The sequence below is a fragment of the Athene cunicularia genome (assembly GCF_003259725.1).
Source record: "Athene cunicularia isolate RWA chromosome 8 unlocalized genomic scaffold, athCun1 chr8_part1, whole genome shotgun sequence".
In the NCBI taxonomy this organism is placed as follows: Eukaryota; Metazoa; Chordata; class Aves; order Strigiformes; family Strigidae; genus Athene; species Athene cunicularia.
The window spans coordinates 20294265-20321129 of NW_020799109.1; the positions used below are offsets into that span (position 1 = coordinate 20294265).

Sequence of the window (26865 nt, forward strand, 5' to 3'; positions counted from 1 at the left end):
GCTAAGTAGTTTTTTGGTAGGAAAGATAAGTAAATAAGAGCATGAAAATCTGTGTAATTTGCAAGTGAATAACTTAAGGATGCCCAAGGGCAGATTATTAGTGTTTTTTGAAAGTGTCCTAAGACTATTAATAATAAATAAGCTCATTTGTGCATCTGAGCCCTAAAAGCTTTCAACTGCCTACTGCTTCCAATGTGTATTAGGAATGTTCCACCAATATCCAGAGCAGTCGTGAGGACTACAGAACTGGAAGAACAACTTACTACATATGCCAGTAGTAGACAAAGATGCCTCAAACATAAAAATTCTTGGATGTATGTACATTGTTGGTCTCCAGGAAAGATACTGCACTGGGAATAAGAGCAAGTTCAAACATCTGCTATAAGCATGTAAGAACAGGTTCTTTCACAAAGTTCCTTTTCTAATATAATTATATTCCTTTTGGGTTTTAGTAACAAAATGGTTTTAAAGAGTAGCAGAAGATGAAAATAATATGAATATTGAGGACAAATGAGTTTTGTATTAGAACCAATTTATGCTGTGATTTGTTTATAATACTCTTCACATGAGACATGAAAAAGTTAAGAACCATGGTGCTATAGAAGGGTACATTCATTCTCCAAGCTGTGAGCCATGAGCTAAGGCTCTCCAGGTGGTAGACTATAAAGAAGTCCTACACTTGACTTCACAGACTTGTGTAGACCTTCTTCCTTGGAACATCATTTCATGCAGTTGCAGTTCACTGTGCAGTTTTGATACTGTTTTATACTAAACTGCAAATGCATCTATCACTGGTCTTCTCATGGCTTTATTTAAAAACAAACAAACAAACAAACAAACAATTTTTAAAATTCAATTTTAAAATTATTCAGGTTACTATAAGGCAATTGTGAAATATTTTGCATTGACTTTGCCCAAATCCTGCCATTGCTCTTCATCACTGTTGCTCTTCAAACTGTTCAAAGTACTCTCTCTGACCCCATGACTCATCTTGATGACTTAATTCTTATTATATATAATACCAAAGTCTCACAGCTTTTTGCAGCTAAATGGATTTGAATATTTGGTTTTGTCACAACAAAATGTAGTTCCAAGTGTTTTCCCCAGCTTTGCAGCCTGTATTATCTTTTACTACATTGGGATACTGATGCCTGAAAAGTCACTGTTGTCAGCATTTAAAATCCTGGGTGAAAAGCACTAGTTTTGAAAGATCCTGAGACAGTGACAACCCTTGTCTGCAAGCATCAATAAAACCAACCTAGAAACTAAACTAGGCACATTTATTTTGAGGATCTAGCTAATCATGTTTCCAACAACATTATTCTTTCCTGCACTACCTTACAACATATTATTTTTCTCCCCTGCTTGTTATGTTTTACCGGGTCTGTAGGCTTTGGTTCCCTTGCAGCAAAAACCGTATCATCTATAAAGTATCAAAATACTTACGAAATTATAAAATAATACAAAACACCACCAAAAAACCTCCAAAGCTAGAGCTGAAGATCCTAACGGCCTAAGGCTGCACAATGCTTGTACTACAGTTCCATCTTGAACCAAAATGCATTATATTTTACATGACTTGCTACATTACTGCTGAGCCAAACAGGTCTTTGCAAAGAGGCCGAAAAGCATAATTTCAGGGAACATCTTAAATGCCAAGGAACAGAAAACAATTCTGAAAAACAACCAACAGATAAATCCTGGATATGTTTTCAAATGACTCTGTCTCTAATTTTTTCCCTCTGGAGGTGATAAGTGATATAGCAAGTGAAGAGAAAAAGAAAACTAAGAAATACAAGGTAAAACAAAACCAGAGAAGCAAACAAATAAAAGTCTGTTCACAACCTGAAATATGAACTATTTTGAATATGACATATTTCCTCCATAAATGTCTGTGCTGGCCGTGGGCCTACGGGCCCCATATGCAGATTTCATGTCCTCCAAATTTAGTTTATGAATCAGGAGTACGATGCACAATTTTTTCCTATAGCACAAGCAAAATGAACATCTGTTCACTTTTTGCCACGTAGGTTTATATCTGTGTGGGTGGGTGTGAACAGAGCTCTTGATGTGTAATATTCTTCCCATCTGCACACCAGGTGGCACTGCATAGTTAATCAGAAGATAATAACAGGCATGAGGAGATTACTTACTTTTTGGGGAAGAGACAGTAAATCAATCTCACAGGGGGTTTTTAAAAACAAGGTACATCAATGCTTGGACTTTTAATTTCTTTTTTTGGTGTGTAATTTCATTCCAATCAATGGAATCATCTGATTATATTATTGTTTGAATGCTATGTTAATTAACTATGAATGACTGCAATTATCACAAAGGTTCTTTCCACAGGGATTTAATTTTTTTCTTTTTTATGTGCTGTTTTAATCCTTGCAAGCAGGATATATTATTAAAGATACATCCAAGCATCAATCTGCTTATATTTACACTGTATGCTCATCTAAACTACCATTTCACAGTACTTAGTAGAAACTTTGAATACCCTTAATACAACAAAACTGACTTTCAGCATCACAAGATGGAGGAAGAAACAAGAAAGCTTCATTACGAGCTGCATTTGCCCTATAATGAGAAGTTAACTAGAAAGTTAGTGCTGCAAGTTTAAGCCTACAGACGCTAAAGTGTCTAAGCAATTTCTGGGAATGGGGGCTTTTAAAAAAATATTTTACCAAATAAAACAATCTTACAGTCTTTGAAGATATATTTTTATCTGATCTTTATATAAAGAGAATGTAAATGTTACATAAAACTCCTATGTTACAATAAAATGTTACAGAATGAGGATAGAGGTTTGTGTAAAAGTCTGCAGAAAATATGTTTATGGTGATAGCCTTTCTATATACTTGTCTGAATGTCACATGAAACATGTTCCTAAATACTTTAAATATTTAGGTCATTCATTTTCATTTAGTTAAATAGTTGTATAAAAAAAATGGTTTGTATTTTCTCTTTCAAAAGGAATATACAATGCTCTGTGTAGTCTTAAAAGACAAAACCACAGGATCCTGCTTTCCAAAGTATGTAGCTGAACTTCAAGAAGGATGAGTAATAAAAGCCTACTATTTCTACATTTGCTCTGATAGCCAAGTGAGACACATACACAGACATTTTTTGTAAAAATTGTAAGTATTCTACCCTGAAAATCAACCAAGACACACAATAACACAAAGCATGCAGACTACTCTGTTCTCTGTAAGATATCCTTTGCTGCCTTACTTTGCTGTCTCTGAGGACCATGCGCTATCTCCTCTAGCCCCTCACCCCATCATTGATTTCTCCTTTTGCTCTCAGCATGATGATTCTCTATCACCCTGAGTCTCTATGGTGTTTACAGAAGGCAGCAACTGAAGTGAGACTTTTTTTCCTAATAAAATTTTCAACCTGATTTGTCAGCTCAATCACAAATTCTTCACAAACATTTCTCATCAAAAAGCAGAGGTGATACTAGGTAGAATATGTTGAGTGTAATCTCTAAAATCTGAAAAGGATTTTTTTTCTATGCATATTTTTAGAGGTTAGTTTTGAAACCTGGAAAGTTATTTGGGAGATTTAATCCCTATTCATTAATGTTTGTGAATAACAAAATAAAACCTAAAGATTTGTAACTGGATGATAAATGTAATTTTAAAATGAAAATTTTAAGGACTCAAATCCATAATCAGAATTTTTAATTGTCCATTGAAATAAGACAAGTTTAGAAATTGCACCAAGCTAAATGAAAAATTACTAAAAAATATAGTAGGGACTCCAGAATATATTTAACAGGTTGTTCCTCCCTTTGTTTGACTGCTGCCTTTTAGTCCTGTGAAAAAATTCTCATGTGTGCTATCGTCTATCATCACTTTTGATGTAAGAAACTGAGATTCACAGACGACCCTTTAATACTTACGTTAGCTGTAATCTGAAATCAGGACAGCTGAAGAAAAACAGAAGAATGGTCTACCTCTTGGGTCCTTGTATACAAAATATAATAAACATCTGCTGCCAGATGTTGCAAAATACACATCTTTGTAGAGACAAAATAGAGAGGACATGAGAGTAAATGATGGATAGGGAGAAGTACAGCATTAAGAACTAGTTGAATGTTCAGATAAGACTAGTTCAGATAAGGCAAAACCCAGGACGCTGAAGGAAAGAACTACCAAAAGCAAAAAAAGGTAACAGGCAATCCTGTGACTGAGATTCACCTACCATTTTTTCTGAGGTTCTGCTATCAGAGGGCAGTGTTGGCTTCAAGCACGCCATTGCCCAGATTGAGCTCTTTCATTACCACTTATCTAGGTAACTGTGAAAGCTTCTCCTTGGATCTAGTCTTTGGTAGTTCAACACGTGTCTTTGTAACCCCAAATTCCACATCAGACTCTACAACGTCATACATACAGCCACAGCCTAATTGGGAAAGACAGTGCAAAATAAAATAGTATGGAGGAAAGGAGCGACTCAAATTGAGACATCAGAAGTTGCTAAAGGTTGGTGACACATACTGGCCATCTGTTCATTTTCTGGTCTAGTACAAGGTGGTTTTCTGAGCTTTAAACAGAAACTTAAATGCACCAGACCTACTGGCTGAAGAGCTTTTCACCTTAAGATAAACCATCTTAATGGTTGAGTCTCAATGCCTCAGTAAGCAAAGACTCAAAGCTAAGCATCTTTTTTTTTGTCATTTGTTTTAGAGTAAGACTGTTACCCTCTATCCCTTTGTTAACTTACTTGAAATACTTTACTCCAGGTCTGAAACTAAGCAAATATGTTGACTAGAGCACACTTTTAATACCTTTTCAAACAGCTCTCACAAAAAGCCTTTACTAGTCATTTTCCTTCAATAGAAAGTGCTCAAAGTGATCAAACCTCAGTCACCTATGCCTTACCTTCCATAGACCCAGCTGAGGAGTGTACTCTGCCCACCTCATGCAACGTTCCTACAGAGCAATAAATTTTTCCTGAGGCATAAATGTGTGGAAAATAGCTTTCAAAGTTCTCTTTACATATCCACCTGCCCTCATGTAGCTGGGTCTTCCATTTCATGCATCACACATGGACTCTTGTACAATCCTGACTGATAAATACTTGAGTTCCATCTCATTTGCAAGACTAAAGTTGTGCTCTTCAAAAATCACATTGCTATGAAAAAATCCTCTAACTTAGGATTCCCTCAACCCATCGGGGACTTCATTTCCTTTTACATACCCATGCACTTTTTCTTGCTTCCACTAACAGGGAAAACTGAAAACTATCACGTTTATTTTCCATTGAGGTACAGATTCATTCAGAAGCAAATTACAACAACCTTCCAAAAATATTTCTATTTTATTTAAGTAGTGTTCTATAATTATTTTTACTCCAATAATTCAGTGTAATGTTCAAATGTGACATTTCACTGAATATGTTTCTTCAGTAGGCAAAGAACACAAAAAGAAATACAGTACAAACTCATGGAAAAATGGATGTTGTTGAGAGTTTATAAATGGTCTATTGCTTTAATATAGCTAACCCTATAAATCTGTAAATGCTTGGTTCGTCCTCCATCTTACACTAAGCAGTACACAAGTCCACTTTACTGCCCAGTGTCTTACACAGTACTGTAAAAGAGAGATGACAGGCAGACATGGGGGTACAGAGAGGGACAAATTTCATCATGAATGCAAGGTAGCTTCCAATAACAAAACTTTGTAGGAACACATAATCCTTCATTAGCATTTATACCCTCTGTTTCCTAATACAATCAGTGAACACATGGTTTAGAGGAGAATTATGCTTCAGATACCTTCTCTTGTTTATTAAAATTCTGCCTGTGTCCCTTTACCTAACATCTGTAAAGCACAATGTGATCAGAAATATTTTATATTAGGATAACTCTATTAAGGTCAGAAAAGAAACCCACATACATAAAACAAACACTACAATCCTATCTGTAGTGTTTAGTGGTCATTTTTGCTAACCTTTAACTGAACTGTTATTTTAAATTTTTGAGTCAGAAATGCATGGGAATCATGCTGATATTCCAAAAATTACTGATTTTTTTTTTCCTAAATGCTAGACTCTCATAAAATAAATGTTGATTTATAAATTAATACCTCAGTGGTGAGATTTCACAAAGAAGTTTGAAAGACATAGATGAAAACAATAAAGAAGATAAGTTGGACAATTGCCTTCTATGCAATTACATCAAAATATGACACCTCAGAATTCCTATACATGGAAGGTCTCTAATAATGTGAGGATTTAGGATTATATAAATCACAATACTCTGTACTATAACCACGTAACAGAATAGACCTGCAAAGCTTATTATACTGCATAACCAGATGGTAAACAACAGTTGTCGCTGTACTAAGAATTACATCTCTGTAATCAATAATAGGAAGGAGGAACAGTTGGACAACTTGTTTTCTATTATGTTCACTTAGGCAACGTCTAGATCAATAAAGAGCATTAAGCCTCATACCAACTGTAGACGATGCCTGCTCAACATGCCTATCATCTGGTAGCAATGGGTCCAGCTGTACTTCAAAATACTTGTAAATGGATAACAATTCTAATCTAACATTAAAAAGAAGCAATGATTCAAATAGCAGGCAGGTGCAGGACTTCTTTAGCATATGAGAGAAGACAGACCTATGATGCCAGTTTTAGTATAAGTCAAAGCCATCCTCTTTTGTTAACCCATCTGATAATTACATTTCACTAGAGCCTATCTAAAAGATGTTACATATTTTACACAGAGAAAAGAAAAAAAAGCAACTAAGCATTGTATCACTGGCTTACATATAGACTCACTAATTATGTGGATATAGTAAGCTGTTTGCAAAAATTGAAAACTGGACTTGTGTATCACTCCAGACCAATATGGCAATTAATTACAAGTAAGTTTTTAATTCATCCATTTTTTAACTGTTTAAACAAACAATGAATCAACCCATATAGCTACATCCTCATCTTACTTTAAAATCTGTCATATAAATGTGAAAATTTTAATAAATATCTCGACAGCTAACTTTAGCTTCCTGTTTTTAACAATTTTCTTTATATTCCACACTTTCATAATGCATCAAATCAAAGCTGTTTCACATCATGCTATTAACATAGATACAAGTCCCTGTTTATTCTTAGCTAGTCATTCAATTCCAAAATGATAAAACACAGGATAGTGAGATCTTCTTACCTATTCCAATAAATACCACTTCATAGCCATCTTCTTTCAAGGTACAGAGTGTCATTCCATCCATTGCAAGGCCTTTACTAAAAATTATCTGAAAGAATTAAAGATTTCTTGCTTTTAATGTGATAACGTGAAAATAATTTCTATTGCATCCTGCATACAGAAATCTCATAGGATCTTCCAGTGAACAATCAAATCAAATTAGTAATTTTTTTACCCAAGCCAGGCTGGGTCAGACTGGCTGCAATTTAAGCAAGTGGCCCAAACTAGATATGGGTAAAAGGTGCCTTCAAATCTTCCTCAGATGGGGGCCACCACAGACTATCTTGGTTTCTTCTGCAAGCTAAAAGAGTTAAAGCCAGCTAAACAAACAAATGAAGGCTGTCTGTGAAACACAATACTGAAGTAAAGCTAAAAATGGCAGTTTTCTGCTGTGAGTAAATCACTGTATTCAGTGCTGACTACAAAAGGTTGTATTCCCATGTGAAAATCAGAATGTAAGAAACACGATGTGGAAGCAAGAACCTCCTTCAGGGAATATGTTCTAAACAGATCACCCAGTACACCAACGAAAAACCAAGCTGTTTAGGTTACCGCAGAAACATTAGCAAAAGTATGAGCCTCTTACAGAGAAATAAAGAAAATACATGACACTATTCTGTATTAACAGGGGTTCTGAAGAGAAAACCAAGCAATGTTTTTCCGCACAGTATCAGACACTTGGTAGGCCTCCAACTGCACAGAATGCAATGCCAGTCCCGAAGGAAGGATGTTACTGCTTTGTGCTGCAGTCTCAAAGGCTCACAGCCTACATTTAGCATGGAGTCCATTAGCTAGGACACCTTAATGGGGCCAGTGGTGGTTTTGTAGATTCAGAAAACCTGCCTGCAAAAGACCGGGCCAGAGATATCAGTAAGTCTGAAGAACATCCTGTGCAAATTATAGCATGCCCTACTTGCTCATATGGAGACTGTTCTGTGTGGTAAAATGACAAAGGTTTTCAAAATGATGAATGAGTTTCGATTTAAGCTTCCAATTGTTAATTCTAATTTAGACAAGCAACAATTCTCAGAATGCAGTGACTGACGTTCATTTATTGATAAATAAGTCACCGTATTAAAAATACTTGTTTCAGTTCAACTACTATTCACTTCCAGAAGCAAAAGATGAAAAATTTTGTAGAGATTTTTTTGCTTTGAGCAGCCACTGCACAGGTTGAGCAACTACAGTTGTTACATGAGTGAGAGGGGAAAGTGTTTGCTGCATGTTCAGTAAACTAACCATAGCAGTTTCCTCTGTAGAGGTCACAAAACTGAAGATACACACACCTTTGCTCACGTCTCCTAACCGCAAGGCTTTTGAGCACACAAAGTATGTGTGATTCCTCTTCTGATATTTTGTACCTCTTGACATGAATATGTGTGGTTTTAACTCCATACTTTAGACTCTCTGAACTTGAATGTTTTCCCCCAATTTTTGTTGTATCACTTGGCATTTTGTAAAGCGAATACACATGTTCTACTGTGTAAGCACTATACTTCGTAACGTTTAACAATTTAGTCTTCAACTCATTCAGTATCCTGTTTGTGACAATCTCCTATATACCATTTAATATATTTTTCCTACTGGTGAAAAAATGACAGATGTAAAGTACAATATTTAAACACTGACTTCTTTTTGTCTTTGGAGACTTAGTATAAATTTTATCAGAGGTGCAAAAGCCATGTACAGTTGTAATCCTTTCAAGAATACAGACTACATCCTCACTGGCAACAAAATACATTGCATAAATTGTCATTACATTTTTTTATCCTATTGTGTACATATGTTATGAAAACCTAATGAAGGAATTTAAATGGCAATACTATTTTATGTGGGAATTCATAATACTCCTAGGGCCTAGCTCTGTAATCCTTATTCAGCTGATTAATTCTTACTAATTTCAGTAGAATTACTTGAATAAACAGCACTACTGAGCATTTATACAATACAGCACCTTCTATCACAGATCTGAAATGCTTTAAGTAAACACCAGAAAATATTTCTAGCTTATAGAGGTATAAAGCTAAGGCACGCAGTGAACCAGCTAGCCAAAGGGTCAATTGAAAACCAATCGCAGAGCTTGGAAGCAAATTTACATTGCGATTCTCTGCTGCACTTCAAAACTGCAGAGGACTTGCAGGTCAAGATGACATGGTGGCTCTATCCGTCCATCTGGAGACCTTGCCATAACAGGAAGCCCCAGGGAACTGAGTTTTGCAGAGGGTTCCCAGGAGCCTATGCCCAGCAATTTTGTCTAAAATTGTCTCAGTGCTCTGTTTTTAGTCCCATCCTTAACTCAACCTCCATTCTGTCAGTCTTGTCAAAGGTTGCAAAGCGATCCTTATCGTGGAAAAATAGACGTGTAGCATTTAACATCTTATCCTACACCTTACCAGCATTTTTATAAAACCTGGGCAGGATGAGGTTCTCACTTTGGTCTTGTGATAACATTCTACTGCTTTTATGATATGAACCAACACAAAAGATTCCAGAATTTCTTGCTTCACTGAACAATTTAGTATCATGTTAAAAATATATTACCCCTCCTGGTACTCAAAAATTTGATCCAGTGATGCATTCTATATTTGTAGCTTCTATTAAAATGTTCAGCAGTTGTAAATACTATCTAAATTTTCAGCTCAAGCCCTAAATTAACAATAAAGCAATGTTCCCATTATCTATAAACAATACACATTCGTTTAATGGAATAATGCATAACTACTACTTTCCAAGAAGTTGAATGACTGTTACTGGTTATAATAAATGATCGTGTTAATACTTTGTTTAATTTGATTCATTTTATTATAAAATTAACTTGGATGCAAGACTTTGTGATAAACCATTAAGAAAAGACTCAGGAAACGGGAATGAAAGGAAAAGTATTAAATATGAATGTTTTAAATAGTGCCAAACTTGCATGAAAAAAACTCGATTTAAAAAATCAAATCATTCCAATAGCGACATTGAGCCCCTAAAGCAATTTAGGAATTTGTTTCTTACAGACAATTAATCACATGCAGGCATGCCAGATGAGAACTATTGATTGCCCTTTTCCAAACTAGTGGCATTCAGACAGAAGACAGACAAATGCCCTGAGCAAGAGGAAGCATCTTCCTGCCTCTGTCTAGAGTAGCTTTTAATCGTTCTTTACTAATGTGCATGACATTTTGCTGTTAATCTTTGGCAGAGTTCTTGTTCTTTTTTTCTTTGAGCTATACATAGACAGGATATATTTTTCATTACCTTCACTCCAAGATCCTTCATAAGCTCAGCTTCAAAATTCACTACATCATACGGCAATCGGAACTGGGGGATTTCAGACATACTGAAATTAAAAAAAAAAAAAAAAAGCTTGTAAAATACTTCCAGCCATTAGGGAAGTAAATATATTTTTTTGTCAAAAATTCAATACTTTAAAAAGACTTTAGTTAATTTTGACATATGCGAATGGAAATATGTTGAAGCTTGACCACTGGCTTTTTTAAATTCTTAGAATAACAAAACAGCATTATTCACCCAATGCTAAAAATATAGGCCAAGAAGGCAGTACCTTGAGGCCAGTCCTTCCCACACTTGTAGGTAACCATTTAACATATGTGAAGCTTGGGTCCAAAACAGCTTCAGCTCCATTCCTTTTTGTTTACCAGATATATAACACTAAAAAAGCTTAAGACATGCATTTAAGAAAAGATCTCATAGCTATTAAAAGTCAAGTGATCTTCTAGCAATCATTCATTAAGCTATCCAATAAGAAACAACGCAATTTCCCATGCTTTTTTTTAAGTGTTGCATATGCTATTTTGAGCAATAGTATTTAAAACTGTACCCTCATCCATTTCTACTTCACAAAATTTTTGTGATCTTTCATGATGGAAAAAGTCAATAATTTTCTATAAGCTCTTGGTGTCAAGTCTGCTTTTTGACTTAATGCCTGTTAGCTGGCATTTTTTCCTCCTGGGGAAGATTAGGAATGACATCTTCAAGTTCCCAGAATCACAGATCTCCTGTATGGGAAAACTGCAGTGCCAACATAGACTCTCAGTTTCTATCTACTGGTACCATTTCATTGGTATCTCCAATGAAATGACATCTACTTATGCCAGTTTAAAATCTCTGCCATAAAACACATTACAGGTAAACACAGTGAAGTTCTGTTTTAGATACTTTTGTTCAAAGAAGACAGAAAAACTGAATATGCAGAAAAGTGAAAGTCTCTCCCCAGATATTTCTAAGCTTCAAACAAGACTAATCTGTTTTCAAATTAATGGATCTGTAATTTCCATAACAAAGCACCAGCACAAGAGTGTGCTTATTTTACATATTATCACATATAAAGAGTGGCTTTATTTTACTTATTGTTAGTGACCACATCATCTTTAACATCTAACTTTGACAGGCAAGAAGGAATTTATTTAAGTTGCATCAAATTTAATTATATTGATAAGAAACTGGTGGTACTCCTTATCATTTCTAATGCTGCCCTTTTTCCACCTTTCCTGACCAATGTGCAATGAAAAGTGTTCCAAATATCAGATGTAATGAACGTGCCATGACAATACAACTTTCATAGGTCATGCTAAGTAAAAAGGTGTCTGAGGCAGAAACTAATGTATCAATATCATTCTGCAACAGAGATTCAATAAAAAAATCTAATAAAAAGGGAAAGTTCTATTTTCCAAGCCACCTATATATTTGTTGAAGGCTTGTCATTTCCATGACATGCTGCCAGAACAGCACTGGCTGTGTTATGTCACTGTCAGAATTTATAAATTATTTTTTTCTCTTATTAAACATTTACTTACAGTTTTGTGTTGTGGAGTATACCCACATATATGTACATATATGTTCATATGCAAATACACACAGTTCTGTGGGGACACATGCATGCATATTTACCATGATAATAAGCATTTTAGGAAAGTCACTGGTACATCAAAAATTCTGATGCAATTTATTTCAGCAGCAGAAGATAATTTCTGATTCTGCAATGGAGAGACAGAAAAAGGAAATGGGGCAGAGGTGCATGAGGGATGCAGTGGATGGGAACAGTGTCCCACAATTTCACCTCTTCCTCAAATCTGATCCAAGTTATAGGTGCTTGGACAGTTGCTTGATGTTTCTCAGTGATCCCAAATTACTTTTGCTCAAGGGACACCCCTCTGCTCTAGTGAGAGAAATATTTTGGTATGTTGTAAACTAGCGGCATAGCTAGGAGCATGAGCGGTAAAGTTTGTTCATGGTGTCTAAGCAAGAGCGTGATCTGCTCATGCCTACTCTACTGTAAAGCATAAATTTTACACAACTGCTGAAGTGTAGGAATACCTACCCGTGAATGTGAAGAATTCAGACATGTTCAGACAACCACAGACTTATGCTATGCTTAAATATCACACTGCAGGAACTGCAATCACTAGATATTTTTCTGTTGTCTCAATATTATTAAATTTAGCCATGAAGTAACATGTATGTGAAGGAACATCATAGTTAGAAACACTATAAAAAAGGCAGAGCAAACTAAAAAAAGGGCACAAGCATTGCCCTTCCAAACAGTTGATTCCAAATAAAAAATTAATGTGGTCTTGTTAGCCATTTGCAATAGTTTATGAAGCCTTGAAAACACACCCATCAATAACCTAAACCTATTAAAAGATGTACTGCAAAGGCTTACAAATGTAATAATAGATGATTGCTGCCACAGGCCAGCCTCCCTTCTGTTCCAAGATTAAAATAAGGACAAAAGGAATTGATGCCCTTAAAGCAGATGTGAAACTTTCTACAATGAATGGAAGCAAAATCTGACCTTGATTGCTATGTTTTCTTTAAGAATCAAAAGAAATACATTTTAAAATGCACTGCATGACTATTAAGGATACTAACAGAACACGCAAAACTTAGCGTAAGGCTTTTTTTTTTCCGTAGAGCAAACAACAGACTAAGCTTTATTTTAAATTCAGCTTAAAACATGAAGAACAGACGCAACTTAAGATCACATTGCCTCAAATATGCAAGCACACCGTAAGCGACTGCAGCATTGTACTGTATTATATTGCTTAGTTCAACCTGAGTCTAACCTTTCATCAAGTAAAGCTTGCCTGTAGAAACATCTCATTATTCCTTAGTACATTACAGCAATAAAACTGATTTTAAATCTGGTATTTATGAAAACATGCACTACTCAACAGGTGAACAGGTATTTCATGTACTAAATTTGCAACCCTCTATAGCAACTAGCTCAAGTAAAACAACTCCATAGTTAAATGCCTGTGTATTAACACCTCGATAATTAGGTAGAATATTTCTGAACATCACTGGTAAAAATGCAAGTAATCAGTTCAACTTTCCAGCATTGATCCTCTATCTTCCAGAGCACTGAATAAGTATTTGACATTATGAAATTATGGATCGAATTCATTAATGGTGCCAAGTCTATTGATTTCAGTGATGCTGCAGTGAGAAATGCAAGCATGTCACCCTTCTTTCTCTCGCTGTTTCTTTTCACTTTTTATTTTGTAAACACTTTAATGTGAGTACATCTTCAACATATAAACTTCATTTTGATTTTGAACAGCTTGGTATCCACTAGTCAGTTTCTGAAATATTTTATCTTATACTCAGCAATTCCAACAAACTTGCAAGATATGATCTCAGCCATTGCTACAGTGTTAAAAATTCATCTTCTAGTGTAGAGGACACGACACCATGCAACTATCAGCCAAGCATTTACCATATAAATGCAAAGGTACCTTTTTTTGTGTATCTGTAATTTCTTGAAGGTTGAGAATTGTAGGGGGGTTTATTACACTCTTATGGTATGGTTTACTAAAGCTGCAAGTCCAGGCACGTACATGATGGATTTATTCACTGTCACCTTTATTTGCATAAGGTAGTTCATGAAAGCATTCCAAATTTAAAATTCTCCATTAAATTAGTATCTGTCTAAAGCATTTTAAACATCTACTCATTCTTTCACTGTATCAGGCTACAAGCACTTCATGTTGCTTTAAAAGTTTTGGATAAGGAAAAATGGTTCCTGACATAATTTTCTAAAGTCTTAATTTGACAATAACAATTACACCCTGGAATTTTAGAGGTCATATGAAGACACTATGGGAGATGGGCACAAGATTTTCAGTTAGAGCTTGCCTGTAACCGAACCCATTTTACCTTCAATGATGAATTATTTAAATAAAAAAAAAGCTTTCCAGATATGAAATTTTCTACTCTCTTCCTTTGGTAAAGATAGAGGGATCACATATAAACTGTGTTTGCATAATATTTTCTGCTATGCTTTTTACAACCATTGCAAACAGTGCCTTGTTGTCATTGTTTATTACCTTAAGCCACCAACGTACTCCTGCTTTTCAAATATGGTTATGTTGGAATAGCCCAATCGAGCCAAAAAGGAAGCACAACTTAAACTTGCCGGTCCTGCACCAAGAAGAGCTATCTTCATGTGATAGGCTTCAGGCATATCTTCTAAAGGAGGTAAGGAAGGGTTTCTGATCTGAGGAATATTCATAGCTTTGAACACCTGAAAAGCAATGCATTCAACAAGATTACATCCTCTACATTCTCTCCTTAAATTTTATTATGAATAACATGATGGAAGCTTCTGCTAGTACTGTGACATATCATTAATATATTATTGTAGATCGTTTCATAACATTACAGGGATTCCCAAATGATATGATGTGCACATTTGTGAGGGATGTTATAATTGCAGAGTTTGGTCCCTCTATGGTTCTTTTTGTCTTAAAAATGTCTGAAGTCAAAACTTTCACTAGCATAAATTTTACCAAGAATATGGAACCAGACTACCAGTAACAGAATACTAATACAAAGTCAGCCAGATAGCAGAGAATCTCTGTAACACCAAAGGTTTCATTCCAAACAATGTTCGGATTATTCTTACTACTAGAAAAGCATGTCTGTGAATAACGCAAAGGATTGTAACATCAGTGAAGGGCCTTTGCTTCTGCAAGAGACATGTTGTGTGATCCTGGATAAATAATGGCTTGACTTTTTAGAGGTGATAGGTAACCAACCTTAGGTGGTTTTGAAACATTTTTTATGAATTGCCCCTAGTCTTCAATGCTGTATTTTCAAAGGTAACCCATGCTTTTGATGCCTCCTCTTAGATAATACTAACAGGACTTATTTCATGTTAGTTGCTCATCTATTTCAGATATTCTCCACTTTTTAATTGGGTGCCCCAAAGTTGTAGGCATACCTGAAAGTGAAGACTGTACTCTCTATGACTCAATTCTTCACCTCTAAAATGGTGATGATCTGCTCCATTCTGTCTTGACTATTAGAAGTACTTTGGGACAGACTCTGAAAATTATTATGTATTTGTACAGGATGCAGCACAATGGGCTCCTAACATAGTTGCAATGTCACACAGTTTATTTCTGATGTGCATTAAATCAGTTCTTTGCTCAGGCACACGGGTAAGAGGCTAAGGTAGAAATATTCTATGTTCACTGAGATAGACTTCACTACCTTCTGCATTTACATGGATTGGGTCTCTATCTTGTATCACCTACAAAAAGAAAAAGTATAGATGCAGAGCCCTTGTAGGCTACTAAAAATTAGGAACATGGAAGAGCATAGTTACATCTTTGTTTTATTTTAGATATTAGGGGATAAATATTTAACCCAAGTAGTATATCTTTGTAGCAGAAACACAATATTATACCAAAAGAATACATATTGCATTCTGATTCTCAGTCATATCACAAACACTTCAAGGCTGCACCTAAAAAACTACCAGAAGACAACACTGTTCCCCATCTATTTCAATGCAGAACTGCGTTCCATATGTACTAACTAGTCCTTTAAAATACATATGTTGTCATTTGTCTTAATAAATACCATATTTAAGCTATTTAACAAGTTTACCAACAGTCTTTACTTTCCTTAGAACTCAAGAAACAGGTTTTTCAAGTTAACCTTTGGCAATTCCATTCATGAATAGAATTTTGCATTTATATTTTGAATCAATGTTAATTTTTTTCATGCGCACTTGAGCACTCATGCTAGGTAAACCAATGATTAGTTCCTTCCCCCTCTAAAATTTCTGTGTCAAATTCCCCAGTCTTTGTAAATTGACATAGCATTTTAACAAACTGCAAGAAGCAAAAGACAGATAATTGTGTTTTTAAAAAAAAATCATTTAAACCTGACAATTCATACAATGTGGGAAGGTTTAATGTTGTTATTAATGGATTTCACAGGCTGAATAGCTTATATTGTACTGTGAAACTAGACTGTGATAACCAAAATGCAATAGGATATTTCTAAAATGTCTGCTTTGTTACATTCACACAGAAATGGCTTGAATGATAACAAATTTCCATTAAAGTCTCATGCAGTTGTTTTAGAAGGCTACTCAGTAATACAAATCATATAACTTGCATATTTAATGTGGATATTGAACACTATGAATATATACATGCTTAATAAATTTATCACTAAATTTACTTCATTGTTAACATAATTATTTTTATATTTATTATTAAATAGTCATACCCATCAACTAGATGATACACTAAAGTGTCACACTACTGTAGTGCAGTGTTAAACTTCAGAAACCAAGCACTCATGCAGGAAATCTTAGTAGTTCAGGCTCAGTGGTCAACTTTAATTCTGCCTATTTGCAAATAGGGTGAAACTGTCTTTATGCAGCACAGCCAGCTTGTGAGGCAATATCTTGCCATCTGGAATTCAGTGGCAGTTTTGCATATTAAGGCTGGCAGGGTAACTGTGTGAAAATAGCAAACTGCTTCAATGCATTTCAAAAGATTTTCACTCACCTCATGGTGAAGTTTCCCTACACTCTAATTCACCTAATTAAATATCACTGAATTCTTCAGTACAAATCCTTTGGAGTGCAGAGATTACTGCCTTGCAAGCAAGTGTTCAATGCCACATTACACACAACTGTCCTTTCCAATTTTAATCTGCCCAGACTGGTCAGGATGCAAGTAAAGTTTAATACTATTGTCTGCCTTGTCCATCTTCCTCTCAGAAAGATGATTTGATTTTTGTTTGGATGGGGTTTTGATTTTGTTTTTCAGTGCTTCTTAACCAAGACCCATTTAGGAAAATGAGACCAAATAATGAAATTTACAGCTGAATCTTTCAGTGGAAAGACTCAGCCATCATCCCCATGTCTGTCTTTCCTTCTGGCTCTCTGTCATATACAAACAAAAGAAATTAGACAGGTTATTGATAGACATTAATAACAATAGGCATTTATTCTTTAATTTTTTATTAAATACTATGCAATCATCATTACTTCACCATCTAGGGCCTAATCAAATTAAACCCACACAGATTCCATACACTTCTTATGCTTCAGGTACATTAGGGTCCATAGAAAGGATATTCCATTAAAAAAAAAAAAAAGAAGAGATTATGGGGACTTTGTCCTCAAGTGAGATACAATTTGAGCAAACTGAAACAGACAATCTATTCTACTAAAGTTCTAACAACTGAAAAAAAAAAAATCTCTCAATTCAGACATTTATAACATATTACAGCTTCCCTATTACTTGTAAACTTGTAAAGGTGTGAGTGCACTTGCTCAATGTTTTCTCCAGTGTGAAATCTGTGGGTTTGTTCTCTTCTCCCTTGTAAATCAAACATCCCTTCACTGCAGTGGTGTTGGTTCTTGTTCCATAACATTCATTATACTCAACATAGAGCATAATGCCAGGCACTGTATGCAAACACAAGTTTGTATTAAGGTTCCACAATATTTCTCACTTCAGCAAACTACAGTGGTTTCGATTGCTAAGCATCTGATTCAAGTTTAATTTTCCTGGAAAGTTTTAGTCAACACATTTTAGCTGTTCTGAAGGCAGACAGAGAAAAGCTTATTGTTCTCCTCACGTAATAAAATTCTAGTTCTTTTCTTCACTATGTGACTCTAGTATTAGCATGTTTTGATGAAAAGATGTGACATTTGGCAGAGAATGGCAGGTGACTCAGAGAAATGCATTTTGCTAACCTGATGAAAATCATTTTATGGCATAGTAAGCATGATTTAAATGAATCTAAAACATTTAAAACCATTAGAGCAGGTTAGAACTGTTATTCAGAATCGTTATCTCAATTTTATATAAATGAGAATAAACTGAAGTAGCTCACTTCAGTAATTTTTTAGTTTTCTGACCAGAATTCTTCTAAGAGGAATAAATATACTATAGGTACCCTTTTCTTCACCTATTTGCAGAATTCAAATATGGTCAGACAGTTTTACTCTAAATTCGTAATTCACCTTTATTTAAAATTAACTTTGGACTATGACAAAACATGTGTTAAACAAAACAGTAAATGGATTGCAAGTTTAACCTCAGTGTTAGAAATGTAAAGCAGCCTTTGCCTAATCCTATGAAACAAGATAGGTTGCTAAAAAGCATATTTGGTAGTCTCCAAGACATACATAGAAGGTCACATTTCTTAAGTAAAAAGTGCATCTGTTTAATCTGTCATCTTCATCAACAGAAAGGCTGAAAAAACAAAAATGGGGAAATGGAAGGAGCACTGGGAAAATTTAATCTTTTAGTAACTTAAGTTTTGACCTCATAACTAAACCCTTTATATTCTTGAGGCATAATAATTGCTTCTGTGATGAAAAGGCTATAGACAAATAAATTTATCAAGTTTACTATTAAATATCCTTCACTAAGATGATGAAATACCAAACAGCTACTGATGGAGACATTAATATTTAGCTGGTATTTATTTTAGTGTGAAACATATTAGTATATTCTGAATTCTTATCAGATTTTTCTAGTGCACAGAAAGAAAAACACAGGCAATGAAATCAGTAACATTTAGGAACCGATTGTATTAGTATCACACTTTCCCACTGGTTTCCATGGATATTTATCTGTAGGCTGGTTTACATTAATATGGGGCAGTTTAATATTTAAAGAAGAAAATAATATTCTGCACAGATTTTAATAAAAAATGAAGCAAGTTGTATGCTCAGTAATCTTCTTAAAGTTGTCAAATTACATGATCACACAATTAATTCCATTTAATTGCAGTGGATAGCACAGGATGTACATGAAGTGGTTTTTCCACAAATGTCAGCTAGTTATGAAAACTTGTTGATCCTCCCTCCACAAGTTATCAGCTAAAGTTATAATACTGCAAACTTTTATGTGAGTGAGCATTGACAAAACTAGGGCCTAAAGTGTCTCATTAAAGACTTTTCAAACCCACCGAACAACTATACATGATTATTATTCCAGTCCCAAGAAAAACTATGGATTTAAGACATTGCAGAGTCCATACCTCAACATTTAATGAATCCCACCACTAAAAAGGACATAGGAACACTCATGTAAATGCCTTAAAAAAAAAACCCATGCCGTAGTTTTTATATAACTTGTCCAAATACCGGGAAGTCTTTCAGCATTGGCCTGACAAATCAGGAGTCTTCAGATTCAACCCCTGAACTATTGTAGAAGGCTACACCATACCCTTCAGACAAGTCTAAAATTTTATAATCGATTCTTATACCTTTCAACATGACTTAAAAGAGAAATAACCTAATGATGTGTTAAAGTAAAAATATATATGGACAAATGAGAGTCTTTTTTTCTATTTGTCCTGCTGTCTTAGGTCCCCAAAACAATCCTCCTTTGCTGATGCAGCATTGCCTATCCGTGCTGATGATCCAGGCATCCATCTCAAGGCCATCCAACTGCAGGAGCTGCAGCTCCATGAGAACTACCTTCTCCCTCCACCTATGTTAAGACTGATCAGAGCTGTCAATATGCAACTAAAAGAGGGATCCCTAAGCCTGAGGCCACAGTGCACCCCTCCATGGCAATCCCTCTGGATCCTTGCCCATGGTAGAATGAGGGAGAAGGGAGGCTCAGCACTCAGAGGGGGACCCTTGCCAACCTCCCAGACCAGGCACTCTGCTGAGATGCCCCTAGGTTAGCAGTAGGTAAGCTCATACAAAGCATATTTTAGGGCAAAAAACATATCAAGTTTTCTCCTCTGGTTTCTTTCTGCTGCAACAGCAGCCAGGATATGTCTCCAGAGAAGAGCAAATCACCAGAACTGTAGCTGGCACAAGAGTCACAGCACTAAATGATATAGTATTTGAATCCAGTATGCGATTAAAATAATACATTTTCTATTTAGCTTGTGCTGCTCCATTCAAAATGATTAACTAGAAATAAGGAGAACCTTTAGATTCAGTCATGTCTATCCAGAAATATAAGATTTTGCGGGCTTCTTACCAATACTACAACAGACAATGTAATAGATCATGCTTCCTTTTTACTACAAGCTTACAAACTTGTACTTGAGTAACCAGTAATTTTAGTTTATTTTGTGGGACTGACAGTCATATAGCTCATGCCTGTATGCATTGTCACTGCAATCTCAGCATATTTTCCCTGAACTTGTCTTCCAAAAACAGAGACACTTCCTGATTCTAAAGTACTTGGGCAAAGGAGACAGATAAAGACATTAATATAATTTTGACCTGTGCAGTAGCAGGTGTAACCTGCGCTTGACACTCATCATTTATAATAGTGAGCTTTTACTCCATGTTATTCTCTAGATGCAACAGTTGCCGTGGTAACTGCATCCCAGTATACACATTCTACATCACAAATACAAACGGACATTTCGTTTTTTCCACTTGAACATTTAATTGTCAAAATCCACATTTTTTTCAGATCAGATTACAATTTACTTTGAGAATGAGAGAACATAGTTACAAAACTATATGGAAGGGTAGAAGGGAAATGCAGGAGGTTTGAGGTGCCATTTTTTTTTGTTCTACCGTATGCAAGACAAATATTTTACAATTAGGGAGTTTTATCTGCAGTATGAACAGATGATCAGTCATTGTTCAGAAGCACAAAGGGGCATACGTCATACCCATATATTTTCCATTTTAAACCCACATTCCTGCTTTACTGCAATTTTATCTTTTATCTCAGCTAGCAGTTGTGCCTTTTTATTATCGCTCACTCTCATAATGCATCAAGTGTATGATCCTCAGAATAATTCCAAGGAAAAAAAGTCTAAAACTGGCTTTATGCACAATGGAGTTTTCGGTAAATAAGCCCCTGTGGGACAAACTATTACACAGTGCATGAGAATTACCATGCAGCTCTCATTAAGAGTAACACATGTTGCACACATAAATTACACAATTTGTTAAGTTACTTGTATAGGTAAAGCTGTGAACACAATTCGCTTGCAATATGGGCCAAATTTTGTTTGAGCAGTAGTACCTTATGATATTTTTTCAATATTTTAATCTGTATCTTTATAATGATTGTTACTTTGAAGCACTCATACCATTAGAGTTTTTCAACTTTCACAGTAAAATTTAACTGAATGAAAGCTAAAAGAAGTATTAATTACAAAAGTGACTGCCTATTATTACTAATTATAAGTACTACAATACATACAAATTCTTTGTTAAACAACAGTAAATCTAAAGGTTATTAACAACTAATCTTAACATTTTACAATACTATCAAAATATTAAGGGCAATAACATTTATTGAAATGTTATTTTTGTTGAGTGCTGATTAGAACTGTATAACAATTTTATTTTCTTAGAACTCTTGATACTAACATCACTACACAAACTTGAAACATCAGGCGCAAAGCCATTCAGAGCTATTCATCCCCTCTGCAGTTTTCATATCAATCATTGTGCTAGCACTGAGCTTTTTTAATAGATTTCTAAAGATTTTTGAAGAAAAATGGCAGATATTTAGCATTATCTATCAAGCCATAATTCCTCTCTATTAATCATAGTATTAGGGCTAAAAGGAGACACAAATCAAGTTTTAACAGATATTACTTGCATTTGGTTTCTAAACAGTAATATTGCCCCATTGAATTTATCATCTACTTGACAACTGTTTAATCTTTTTATTTCGGTTTTTTTTTAGTGTTTGATTATCTTTAAAAAAAAAAAAAGTCTTCTGCTTTGCAACAAATACTAAGTTTTTACACACGGCAATAAAGGCCATTAGAAGAAAAGCTAATAAAATTGCCTCTTGACTGATAGAACCCAACTATTGAATATACACAGAGAACAAGTACAGTTCGTTGTCTCTAGCCACATCCTGTAAATGAGAACTTTGGTCTAAACTGTATGATTCTTATGCTTGAACTGAAGAAAACTGAAGTGGATAGCTACTTAAATGATAGAGGGGAGAGAAGGTTCAGCAATAGCTATCAGAGAAGTTTAGCAGGTGCTCCAGAAGCTTTACAAGTCTCATGGAGAGAAGAAAGGAGGGATACAAACAGATAAAAGGAGAAGAACTGCAGCAGGTAGCAAAATTTGCTTATCGAATCATGACCCACAGCCATTGTGAAGGGGGTGTGAAGTCTATGAATGACAGCAGAGAAAAAAAATTGGCCTTACAGACATATCATCTGTTACTTCCAGATTGATTCGCATTTCTATTTTGGTCTGTCCTACAAAGTTTTTTTTCTCAGGCTTTGTAAAGGTGACTGGAATTTCATCGTATGTTTGTAAATATGATCAGCCAAATGGCTCAAGATACAAAAAAGAGACATGCTCATTAGTTAAGGACTGTATAGAAATGTGCAATCTTAACACATGTATATGCCTTTTTTTATACAGCCACAACTTCCCCACTTTTACAGATACCAAAATCACAATTTTTAGCCAAAGATATTTCAGACAGATCAGATGAGGTGCCAGCTGAGACCCTGAGTTGGCTACAAATTCTCCATGCCCTCAAAGGAAGTTACCAAATGAGCAGTAACCTCCATCTTTCTTCAGATGGAAGTTGAAGCATTGAAACCATGAAGTCACAAATAATGCACATGCACCTCAACAGATACCCTTGAGAAAACTTCCTAACATCAAGCAGCAACAACCTTTGCTTCAGTAGCCAAAACATACACATCTTTATGAACTAATAAATTTACACATATGTACATGTGTGTGCATCTATATCTAGATAGATGCACGCAGACATGTATTTCAGGTCAACCTGAAACTACTTATATACTCAGCTTTGGCAAAATAAGACAGTAAAAAGTCTAAATCATGTGAAACTTTTCCTTTGCTCCAAAGCCAGTGCAAATACACACTAATTCTGCTATAGGATCTACCCTATGTCCAGAACAGTTCTACATCTCCTTAACATGCAGTTACAGATGCAGATGAACTTGATATTTTTTCCTATGCAGTCTACTTCAGTAGCATCCACAATTTCATATGGCTTAGATAAATCTTTCATTATAAAACAGTCTCAACTACTAGTGTTTCTAAAGAGTCATCTTGTTCATAAATAATGTTCCTTATGTTCCTATAAAGTATTGTATTATGAAAGCATTTCTAAGTTTCTGAATGTGTTGTAAGAAAAGGAGTAATTATTCTAACTTCCTACATCTTTATTTTATTAGAACCAACTTTTTTTTTTAAACAAATCATTAACAAAGGCAACAATTTAGACAATACTCATTGGTACATACAAAGAATTTAAAACATTTGCAAGTCCTACCTACCTCGGTAGCAAACTGCTGCAATCCACCAATATTAATTGGTCCCTCCTCAGTGGCGTACAAATTGCAGCCACCAACACAGAGATCTGATGTTGGACACACCATTCCACATGTCAGACCAAGTGGATTGTCAGAAAGAATCATTTTGGCAGCTCCATAGTAGTTCTAAAGGAAAAAAAAATAAAAAAGAAAAAAGAGAGAGAGAGACAGTCACACAGCAAGGAAGCAAAAATTCAAGAGAAAATACAAAATACTTTACCTGGCTAGTAGAATAATATATAAATATATTAAGTAATACTGACATTATTTAAATGTACCAACACGTTATATAGCATTATGTCAAAGACACTGGAAAGAAAGTCAGAAATATTCTTGATTATGCAAAGATAAAACTTTTCTTTTTAGCTTGCAAAATAGTCAAAAGCATCTTCAGTCTGAGGTGGTTGTAGGATTTTTAGCGGCTTAATAAATCTACATTCAAAAACTACTGTGCCTGCATTATGTACTTGTAAATACTTTCTCCATTTCTAGGTCAATCGGGCAGTAGCTGAACTGTAACCCTTGGAAGTCTGACCAGAAAGTGCCAGTTAAATTATCGGTTCTTTACGACACAGGGAATTAAAAGCTTATTTTACACACCATCACTGCAGATGCCTCTCCTTCACACCAGATCAGTAGTACCAATTGTTCCAGACCCATGATGAGAAGAGTAGATATTGCACTATTGAATTCTTTTTTGAGCTCTTTTTCCTCAACCACATAATGATCAGGGAAAACACTTACTTTCCTTTTTCCCTAAATAGCAAACCAGGGAACTGATTAAAAAGAAGTTATGTACAATTCACAACTTCACAGATTCTTCTCTTAAGAGCATCATCAGGGAAAATGCCAGGAGTGAACTGCAGTCTCATTTAGAGGGGGAGAACTACTGATGGCAGTTCTACGTTTACACTACATTTACATTAATGATGCAACTAAAGTAAACCATTTACATCCTACCTTTTATTCTGTATAGTCAATATTTAATTGTAGACTCTACTTCTTTCTTCATTTCACTACTCCTCCCACTGACTCTAAAATACCCACCAAGGAAAGATGGGATAATGCTAGAGTTTCTTTTAAGGGCCAGAAGACAGTACAGTACCCGTTAAAATTAGCACACAGCTAAGGTTCCACAAGAGTTTCTTCAGTGAGAAATTAATGCTGCGATCTCGTTCCAGCTTTCTCCAAACTAGCAATAACCGAGAGATTAAAAACCAGTATGTCTCCTTCCTCTTCCACCACCTTTTCCATATTCCAATCTTCAATAATCACTGGTTTTTATAATAATTATCTTTACCTCTCTGTCCCAGGACAGCTGACTCAGAACAGCCAAAAGGTTCAGCCTTCAAACAATGTGAAGTATGTGGTCACAGCAGACCCTATGCAACACCTGTGAACTATGGCCTGTCAAGTAAGCTAATGTACGCAGAAGTGTTTATTCAAAGTGAACGCTACCGTGGTGACTGGTGACTGGTTACTGGTAAGGCACTTTATTATACCCAGTTTTCATTGACTCCAATGTAAAGGAGTAGTAGTTAAACAGAAATTGTACATATTGGCAAATATTTTTGCTCTTCCAGGTGAATGATACTGTTTTGATATGCCAGAGGTTGTTAGAACCACTAAAAACAGCCAGTAAAGACACTGTAAGCTCAATTCAGCAGCAAAACACAGAAGTCTAGTTATATCAGAGATGTGCCTGACACATAACCATGCAGAGAGTCAATGCAGGAGACCCATGTCTTTCTGAAGCAGCACTCAGAGACCAGTCTACATACCTTACAGCATCTTAAGTGGCATGAGATGTCTGTTCCCCAGGCAATTACATCTAACCATTCCTTTTTTTCCACTCTAAAGGAATAATTACAAACTAGGAGTGGGGATTTTTCTCACCAACTCAAAGACAAAATAGTTTTCAAAGAATTTTTGTTCAGTTTGATATTTCACTATATATGAGAGTTATATTTTCCCTTCCTGTGTAGTTCAGGATTGTTATTTTTATTATCTTCAACTCTGGTTCAATGGGAACCATTACAACAATGTGCATTTTCATTTAAGTAATGTCATTAAGAATCTTCTACATTTTTAGGCTTTGTAATTAAAATCAATAAACAAAGCTAGTTACCATGGCTAGAATGCAAAGCTGTTAAATACTTCTTTTTAAAATTAATTTTATAACATATCTGTAAAGCATATTCTCACACTTGAGCTGTGCCACTACAGGCATTGTTAACAGAGCTGGCACATTTTATTTGTTTTGCAAGCTCAAACCAAACTTTGAGCACAGCTATGCTACAGAAAGACAGGTTATATTAAAATAGCAAGTGACTTCAGAGAGGTGGGACTAGGGTCATTGTGGGTACAGGACTGAGATCATGGCTTATTGAGGAGATACCTAGGGAAACCTGTCTCAGAACACGGGTAACCTGTCTCAATAAGGGGTAGGATGGGATTGAAGTCCTAATGGGGTTAAGGCCAACTGCTGCTGAACTCTTAATTTGGGGAAAACATGATCTGGGAAGTTTTCTGATGTTGCTGTCATGATCATAAGTTGCTGCTGACAAAAAGAGGAACTGTGTCCTCCTTCAAATGAGGGTACAAAAGATATAGGGTACATATTACCTTGCTAAATATTAAGTCATTAGATAGACTGTATCAAAGAGTATATATCTTCTAGTCTTGACACACAAATTCTAATGATAAATTAAAAGACAGTCACACCTGAAGTCCAAATTTTTTCACATCTCTGGGAGCAGCAGGGCAATGCTTCACTAATGTGCTCCAACTTTGCTAAAGTGGACTTCTCTAAAGAAGAAAGGGAAGTACAGGTTTAGTTCTGACAGTTTCTGTCTGCCAACAAAAAGTCACCCTGGATCAATTTTACCATTAGTAAACTTATAACATACTTGCAGAAGAGTTGCAGTTCCCTAATTCGCCTCTTCCACCTTCCACCAGCGTAACCACTGTTCCTATTGCCATTGATACTGTCCATTAACAGTGAAAAGATACAGCCACATACTTCTACCATGACTGTGCAGTGGCTTGAAAGCAAGCCCATTTGCAAC

The 26865-nt window shown here is 35.4% G+C and overlaps 1 protein-coding gene across 1 annotated transcript in view; it reads right to left on the reverse strand.

Moving 5' to 3' along the window:
* DPYD (dihydropyrimidine dehydrogenase) overlaps positions 1-26865 on the reverse strand; it is a 349307-nt gene that overhangs the window by 228989 nt on the left and 93453 nt on the right. The window contains exons 5-8 of the mRNA XM_026853962.1: positions 23762-23923; positions 14554-14750; positions 10463-10544; positions 7181-7268 (exon numbers count right to left, since the gene is read on the reverse strand). Coding sequence (XP_026709763.1) covers positions 7181-7268; positions 10463-10544; positions 14554-14750; positions 23762-23923 — 529 coding nt within the window. The remainder of the gene's footprint in view (positions 1-7180; positions 7269-10462; positions 10545-14553; positions 14751-23761; positions 23924-26865) is intronic.